This window comes from Lactuca sativa, chromosome 4 (genome assembly GCF_002870075.4).
Source record: "Lactuca sativa cultivar Salinas chromosome 4, Lsat_Salinas_v11, whole genome shotgun sequence".
Taxonomy (NCBI): domain Eukaryota; kingdom Viridiplantae; phylum Streptophyta; class Magnoliopsida; order Asterales; family Asteraceae; genus Lactuca; species Lactuca sativa.
Genome location: NC_056626.2, coordinates 6348912 through 6356979, shown reverse-complemented (window position 1 = coordinate 6356979; position 8068 = coordinate 6348912). Strand labels below are relative to the sequence as shown.

Genomic DNA, 8068 nt, shown 5'->3' with positions numbered 1-8068 from the left:
TTTATCAATTTATTCAAGCTCCATATGTTTAATGGGTTAAACTCGAGGTTGTGTGCTTCTTATGATATCCGGTTTGCTTAAATGGTTGGATGAAACTTCCATAAAACACCCATTACAGATCATGTTATTCATTTGAATTATTGTACAAACATATAATTTAAACTCAAGATCTTTTAGAATAACTAACAAATGTGTAATTTTTTAAGGGAAATGACTTAATATGGTAATATAGTTTTCAGATTGTACATATTTAGTCTTTATTATTATTATTATTATTATTATTATTATTATTATTATTATTATTATTATTATTATCATTTTGCAAAATAAGTCTTTGGACTTTTGTTTATACACTTTAAGTCCTTATGAGTTATGACTGACTACTTCAAGTTAAGTCGGAAAAAATGAATTAATAAAAGGTAATATAGTTTCAGTTTGTAGACATTTAGTTCTAAATATTTTATTGTTGCAAAATAAGTATATGTTGTTTTTGTTCACATTCAATCCTTATGATAAGTGTCTTTAAGTATTGCTCATGCCACATATCCTACGTTAGACAACCATTAATGAGGTGTTTTCATACATGGTTCGTCTGTCACTTATATTAGTAACATAAATTATGAATCGGTCAAATAATATCAATGCCCTAGTTTTCTCCAAGAATAAGATATCTTTGGTTTTGATTATTTGTTCTTTTTAAATTGACATTCTTTCTTACCTAATTACATTAATTTGTTTTTTGTTGCTAAAGAAACCAGGTAAAAAGTGAAAATTTTGGCAATGTGTTGATAAAGAACATGTCAACTTAAACCCGGAATTTTAAAGATGAGTTTGTAGCTATTAAAAAGGTTGTTTCCTATCTCAAGAAAAAAGTGAATGAGTTGAAGAATAATTTTGTACTGATAGGGTTAAAATAACTTGTATTCTTCTGTATTGATATTAAAAGTGTAATATTATTAATATGCCTCTATTAAATGGTATTGTATGATCCCACTACCAAACCAAACCAAGACAAGTGACATATGATTCCACTATCCGGGCGAGTCATGTATAGGAACACATCATTACTTACTGTCCCGTATAAGATGTCATTTGAACAAAACCTAAAGATACCGAATATAAAGACTGAATGTGTAAAAAACAACAGAAACTATAAAAAAAAATAATAATAATAACATGAACTAAATATGTACAAACTGGGAACTTAACCTTAAATAGCCGATATTAAAAGCTAGATGTCTACAAAGACAACTTCAAAGACTTATTTACAACCAAAAAAAAATTAATAATAAATAAAATAAAAACTAAATGCGTGCAAACTGACCTATTAAAGGACTTCCCTCAGGCCTCAACCCAACCCCATAAGAAAGAGCCACATTTTCAACTCCTTGTGCCAATGGCCCTTTGGTTTTTGTCCTTCAACTGTTAACTTAAAGTCAGTTTCTCTAATTTATCCTACCTACCTATTTAATGATATTAAATTCAAATATTTTAACGAAACACTCTTTTTCATTAGTCGAAGTCAAAGCCTTAGGGTTACAAGGATAATGCTCATTGTTTCTGGGCAATTTCTTCGTTAGAACTTTCAGTTTCACTATTCCAATAGTCAACTTCAATCGAACTTTCATATACAAAAACTGATATACACATACATAGGCATATATACACACCTAAACACCAATCAAAACCCTCAAAACTCTTCAGTTTCGAGGATTTGCAACTGTTTTCAGTAAAAATGGGAGGCAAGAATTCAAGAGAATCATCACCAAGAATAAGGACAGACTCCGGTCATCCATGGTCAACGAGTGTTACTTCCACACCAAGGCATCACCATCATGCTCGTCCAGCTCCTTTTGGTTACGGGCCACCACCGGCTCAAAGAAGGTTGGATAGAAAGTATTCAACAATAGCCGATGACTACGAGACGCTTGAACAGGTTACTAGCTTAATTATAACTAATATTATATATATATTTCAAGAAATAATCATTGATTTGTGATTAAATTCTGAGAATATATTCGCTATTTTCAAGGTTACTTCGGCTCTTGCTCAAGCAGGCCTCGAGTCATCGAATCTTATTGTTGGCATCGATTTCACCAAAAGCAATGAGTGGACAGGTTAGTCACATAATATATAAAAAAAAGGTTTGTAGATCCAATCCAGTTTCGTTGGATATATCTAATTTGGTGGTAGATGATTCAAACAATTATAATGACATTGACCATGGTTTTGAAAACCGGACCGGACCGGCCGGTTGAACCGGTTCAACCGGGAACCGGTATAGATGCCGGTTCTTTAATGGCCAAAAACCGCCCTATAACCAAACCGGTAAAAACCAGTGGTTCAACCAAAAACCGGATTAAACCGGGCTGGTCTAACCAAAATAAACCAGCTCACTAAAAAAAGATAGAACAAATTTATACTAAAGAAAGCGAACGGCATCTCGCTGTAATATGCGATGTGCAAAATTTGCTTTGGCCGCCCCCTAAGCTTTCTTGTCCTTTTATACAGTTCTCAAAGCATCTTACTTCATTCTTTCTAGCGATGTGGGATGAGGCTAAACAATCATCAATTCAATATGAATACTACTTCTTTTCCAACATTCAATTATACCTAATATTTATATTTGTTATTTTTTTCACTTTTTCGTTGGCTTCATAACAAATTAAAAAAGAGTAACATATAAATTAATAGAAATAAGATATTGTTCTTTCATTTTAAAATTTGAAATCCTAATATATATATATATATATATATATATATATATATATATATATATATATATATATATATATATATCCGGTTTATCCGGTTTTTGGGACCGGTTGAACCGGTCGAACCAATTGAACCATCGAACCAGTAAGACGGCCGGTTCGATGTCCGGTCCGGTTTTCAAAACATTGACATTGACTCATACTTTAATATATAACATTAGGGACAAAATCGTTCAATAGACGAAGCTTGCATAACATCGGAGTGGTGCAAAATCCGTATGAGCAAGCAATATCAATCATCGGGAAAACACTTTCGGCTTTTGACGAGGATAACTTGATCCCATGCTTTGGGTTTGGAGATGGTACATATTAATTCTTCTTACAAGCAAAAGCAAGATATTTTTTAGATTACTTGTCAGAATTTATCATATTAATATGTTTTTGTTATTCTAAACGTGTTTTGTAGCCTCCACACACGATCAAAGTGTATTCAGTTTCTATCCGGATTCGAGTTTTTGTGAAGGATTTGAGGATGTATTGAAACGATATAGAGAGATTGCTCCTCAACTCCGACTTTCTGGTAAACCAATGTGTTTTGTGACCCCATATTTGTCACAAAAAACAAACTTTTAATGCATTAAAACTGATTTCATTTCAGGACCTACATCTTTTGCACCTATAATAGAAATGGCCATGACAATTGTTGAAGCAAGTGGTGGCCAATACCATGTTTTGCTGATTATTGCCGACGGCCAGGTAACATGCCACACGCTTTGCAATCGTCAAGAGAAACCATAAAACTGTCGCTAAAGTCTGTTTTGTTTTTCTTTAGGTAACAAGAAGTGGTGATACCGAGTTCGGTCAACTCAGTTCACAAGAACGAAAAACGATTGATGCCATTGTAAAAGCAAGGTAAAACTCAACATTTTGAAACTTATCAATATATAGCCAGCCAAAAAAATAATAATTATCGCAAAATAAACTTGTAAAATTCCTGAAAGATTATGAAATTATTTGTTGCAGTACATACCCATTGTCAATAATATTGGTAGGGGTTGGAGATGGCCCATGGGACATGATGAAGGAATTCGATGACAATATACCTTCTCGAGCCTTTGACAATTTGCAGGTTTGCAACAAAACTGTCACAAAAGATTGCATATATCTTTTTTATTGTTGCGTATAACCGATTTTTCTTGTTTCTTGCTAGTTTGTGAATTTCACAAACATTATGTCGAAAAATGTGGATCCCATGAAAAAACAGACAGAATTCGCGTTAACTGCATTGATGGAAATACCTTCACAATATAAAGCAACCCTCGAGCTCAATCTACTCGGGTAATTCCAATTATTTGTTGGCATCGATTTTCACAAAAACAAAATGAAAAATTAAATATTTATATATGGTTTGACAATTTGTGAATAGTGCCCGGACTGGTTATTCCCCGAACACTGTTCCTCTTCCACCGCCTTGCGGTGGCAATTTGCAGTTCAGGAATCGAAGCGCCCGTCAGTATCGTGTAAATGAGACAGCACCTCCGTCGTATGATAATAGGGTAAGTAAACATTGAACTGAAATTTATTATTTTATAATATTTATAAATTTTAAATTATAAAAATTATGTTGATTTTTTGGTCCTTTTCAGGTGTGCCCTGTGTGCCTTAGTAACCCCAAAGACATGGCATTCGGTTGCGGGCATCAGGTCAGCTTTGCTTATACACACAAAGTCTTTAGTGCCAAAAATATAGAAAAAAAAAACAAAGCATTTTCATCATTTTATTGATTTGGCATCTTAAAATACTTTTATAGTGTTCTTATACACAATGTCTTTTATTGACAGACATGTTGCAACTGTGGAATCGATCTTCAGTTATGCCCAATTTGCCGGGATGTAATCAACACCAAAATAAGGTTGTATCAATAGCCTCAACTCAACAACATAATCTTATTTAGTGTCTGATTGATTGTGTTTGACATCGTGTCATGATTTTTGCCATTTGTTTATATCATGTTTGAGTCTCCATTGTGAAGCAAGTCATTTTGAATGTATTTTGTATTTATCATGTACAATCGCTTGTAACATAATCAATTTTCTATTTTGTAAGTAAACATGAACCACAATAAATAAATAATTTCAAGTAAGGTGGGGATGGATTCTTGATACAAATGTATGTTTTGTAACGTTTATGGGATTACAGAATCCACCCAAATCCATATCCAACAAAACCGTAACCAAAATTGATTTAACAAAAATATGGCACAACAAAATTAGAAAAAAAAAAAAAAAGAAAAGGAAAAACCCAAATGTTGACAAGTATGGTGAGACTCAACAAGGGTAGATGCGTCATTTTGATAGTTGCAATTGGTGTACCACAACACCATGTCGAGCAGCAGGGAGAGACCCCCATCGACCCAATCGGGGTTCCTGTTTAATAAAATGTCATCACCAAATATTAGTGACAAATATTTAAAATAATCATTTTAAAGAAAAAGTTTAAAAAAAGATAAAAGGTCGAAATTAACCTTGCCAACTCCAGCAACCAAAAAGTTTCCTGATTTTGCAAATGCCAAAGAATTTACGTATCCAACCTATATACATATAATTATCAATAATCAAATATCATAAAATATTACATTTTTGGCCTAAAATGAAATGCCATTAACCCATTAAATATTTTGTATAAGAAACCACAGTTATTGCATAAATGCAGATTTAACCCTAACCTAAAAAATAAATAAATAAATAAAACTTACCAATGGAAGCTCATAAAGTGGGCGAACACCTTTGGCATCACTTTCAATTTCCCACAGACGAACAACACCATTACCAGCACCTGATGCTGCAAGATCACTCCCTCTACATACACTTACTGAACTAACCCATGAATTTACTGATGAGCAAACCTTTTCAGCCAAATCATCTGACAAAAAACAAAACATAAATCATTATTTTTTTTTTAATCAAAATGTCAACAATCCAAGATTTTATTTTACCTTTATCACCATTTGGTAAATCATCATCATCATCATCGGGCTTATTTGGAATCATCAAAGAAGGGTGTGCATTTTTTACAATATGCAGAGGCTTTTTTCTCAATACACTCCAATGCTCAATACTACCATCATCTGAACCCGATAAAAACTCATCATTATTTATAAAACAACAGCACTCCAATGATGATGCAGAAGCCCTAAACACTAGTTGTGACTCCTCAGGAACCTGTAAACACATATCAACACCATGTCTGTTAGGATAAATGAAAGAAAAAAAAATTGTGTAGATTATCAAAGTACAAATACCTTCCATAAGTGCATGGTGCGATCACGTGCAACAGTCAGCAGGCGTTCTTTTCTTAAGCAATCAATAGTTAAAACATCGCTTTGATGACCAAATAATGTAGTTATGTAAGATCTGTCTTCTGCATTCCATATCTTGATTGTTCTATCATATGAACCAGAAAACAGCTCTGAAGTTCCTTGTCTGAATGTCAAACAGGACACAGGTCCTTTATGCCCTGGAAAAGCCTGTGAAAAAATCCACAGGTTTAAAAGAATGAACATAGAAACAACACAAGAAATCAACTTCATTTTGGAAGCAAGTTAGCTTTGGAGTTTGGAAGCAGCACCTGAATATGCTCTCTTGTCCGTGTATCCCATAGATGAACATGTCGATCAAAGCCTCCACTTGCTAAATACCTTCCATCAGAGCTTACAGCAAGAGCTAGAACATGTTTGCTACGTTTTTTAGCTCGACCTTGTGGATCTTTTGCACCATGTGACTTCAATACTTCTTCACTAGGCCAAGCATATGCTTCTGTTTTCCCACTATCAACATCCCACTGGACAATATATCCATCCTTTGAAGCTGAAAAGCCTTTGGAATCGTCTTCTGATAGAACCACGGAAGTTACAGACTGTCTGTGCTTCACTAAAACCCGAAATCCGTCTGTTGTTCCTGGTTTTTGAACCCTTTATCAAATCAAAGATGATTGAATTTAGTCCTAAAGTTTGAAATTGATTGTGAATTGTGATGCATTGTTATAGTTTGATGGTATGATTGTTTTCCGATCTTCAATCAGAAGAACTAATTAGAGTCATGAAATTCAAGTTTGGATTCTAGAGAAGATATGTATGTACCTTGAAGCAATCAATTTACGAACACGGCCACTGTCTTCGAGTTGTTGCGCCTGCAACATACGAGCAACGCGAGAATCCCTGTCTCCATCCTCTTTACCACCTCTTTCATCCACCTCATCATCTTCGTCCTCCTCTTTTCTCAACGAAGCCCTCATCTTCTCCAAAAACGCATCAGCTAATCTCTTCCGTTTCTCAACCGCGTTCTCATCTTCAAACATCTCATTTCCCTCACCATCATCCTCCACCGCCGCCGCCACGTCTCTGTCTTCATAATCATCAGAATCACTGCTCTTAATGCTGTCTTCATCATTATCGTGTACAAATTTTTTTCGGCGCTTCGAATCACCGTCGAAGAACGGGTCTGGCTTGTCGGATTTAGTCCGCTTGCTTCTGTGACCATTTTGACTGTTGTTATTGTTTTTGAACTTTTTACTTTTCATCATGATTAATGGTTAGAAGAAGAAAGAACAGAACCTCGGATTCTTGAACAAGAAACGGAGGTTGCTGTTAAGGGTTTATGGTTTAAAAATTAGGGTTTATTATTCGTGCCTGGACAACCTGAAGGAGAAGACAAAATGATAGAGAAGGCGGTGATTCAATTGGGCCATTATACAGTTTATTTCCTTGGGCTAATATTTATACGAAATTAATACTTGATTATAAATCTGGGCTCGCCTCTAGCCTCATTTAACCTAATGTGGCTTAACTTTTGGTTGTCGGTAACCGGAATATCGATAAAATTTCTTATTAAAATACCGTTAAGTTTTGGAAATTTAAATGATAATAAGGTTACGTTGCAGGAGCATTAATTAATGTCAGTTATATATAAATGTATCAGATTTTTTAGTAAAGTTTAAATTTCATTTAAACCCAATAAACTTTTTTTTGTTTAAAATGTTTCTAATGTTATTTTTAAGCACTCAAGTGGGTTAGATCTGATCTCACATCGGCTGGAAAGGAGAACTAAGCATTTCTTATAAGGGGTGTGGATATCTTCCCTATAACAACGCGTTTTAAAGTCGTAAGGGTAGCAGATCCCATAAGAACTCTGCAGTTAAGCGTGCTCGGGCAGGAGTAGTACCAGGATGGGTGACCCCCTGGGAAGTCCTCGTGTCGAGTGGCCCAAAGCGGACAATATTGTGATACGTGCCAGAGGGGGATGTTACAGTTGGTATCAGAGCATTAGTTTTCAGTGGATCTGTTGGTCAAGCCAACC

The 8068-nt window shown here is 34.7% G+C and overlaps 2 protein-coding genes across 2 annotated transcripts; one reads left to right on the top strand and one right to left on the bottom strand.

Annotated features, from left to right (window-relative positions):
- The first annotated feature begins 1471 nt into the window (after positions 1 to 1471).
- Positions 1472 to 5014, top strand: LOC111893450 (E3 ubiquitin-protein ligase RGLG2). The gene is made up of 11 exons (XM_023889510.3): positions 1472 to 1936; positions 2033 to 2117; positions 2936 to 3076; positions 3181 to 3294; positions 3373 to 3470; positions 3547 to 3626; positions 3738 to 3843; positions 3925 to 4052; positions 4141 to 4270; positions 4361 to 4417; positions 4556 to 5014. The coding sequence occupies exons 1-11, from the start codon at positions 1736 to 1738 to the stop codon at positions 4637 to 4639; spliced, it is 1224 nt and encodes a 407-aa protein (XP_023745278.1). The 5' UTR covers positions 1472 to 1735; the 3' UTR covers positions 4640 to 5014.
- On the bottom strand, positions 4827 to 7446 carry LOC111893449 (U3 snoRNP-associated protein-like EMB2271). The gene is made up of 7 exons (XM_023889509.3): positions 6853 to 7446; positions 6342 to 6684; positions 6016 to 6240; positions 5710 to 5935; positions 5470 to 5636; positions 5239 to 5304; positions 4827 to 5140 (listed from the first exon to the last, which is right to left on the bottom strand). The coding sequence occupies exons 1-7, from the start codon at positions 7293 to 7295 to the stop codon at positions 5060 to 5062; spliced, it is 1551 nt and encodes a 516-aa protein (XP_023745277.1). The 5' UTR covers positions 7296 to 7446; the 3' UTR covers positions 4827 to 5059.
- Between the last annotated feature and the right edge of the window lie 622 nt (positions 7447 to 8068).

What these genes read in the sequence shown, in the direction of transcription:
- LOC111893450 (XM_023889510.3), top strand. Translation starts at nt 1,736, where the DNA reads ATGGGAGGCAAGAATTCAAGAGAATCATCACCAAGAATAAGGACAGAC. An exon ending in CTCGAGCTCAATCTACTCGG is followed by an intron (nt 4,053 to 4,140) that starts GTAATTCCAATT and finishes ATTTGTGAATAG; the next exon opens with TGCCCGGACTGGTTATTCCC. An exon ending in CTCCGTCGTATGATAATAGG is followed by an intron (nt 4,271 to 4,360) that starts GTAAGTAAACAT and finishes GGTCCTTTTCAG; the next exon opens with GTGTGCCCTGTGTGCCTTAG.
- LOC111893449 (XM_023889509.3), bottom strand. Translation starts at nt 7,295, where the DNA reads ATGATGAAAAGTAAAAAGTTCAAAAACAATAACAACAGTCAAAATGGT. An exon ending in TTTACCAAATGGTGATAAAG is followed by an intron (nt 5,637 to 5,709) that starts GTAAAATAAAAT and finishes GTTTTTTGTCAG; the next exon opens with ATGATTTGGCTGAAAAGGTT. An exon ending in TGGTTGCTGGAGTTGGCAAG is followed by an intron (nt 5,141 to 5,238) that starts GTTAATTTCGAC and finishes TTTATTAAACAG; the next exon opens with GAACCCCGATTGGGTCGATG.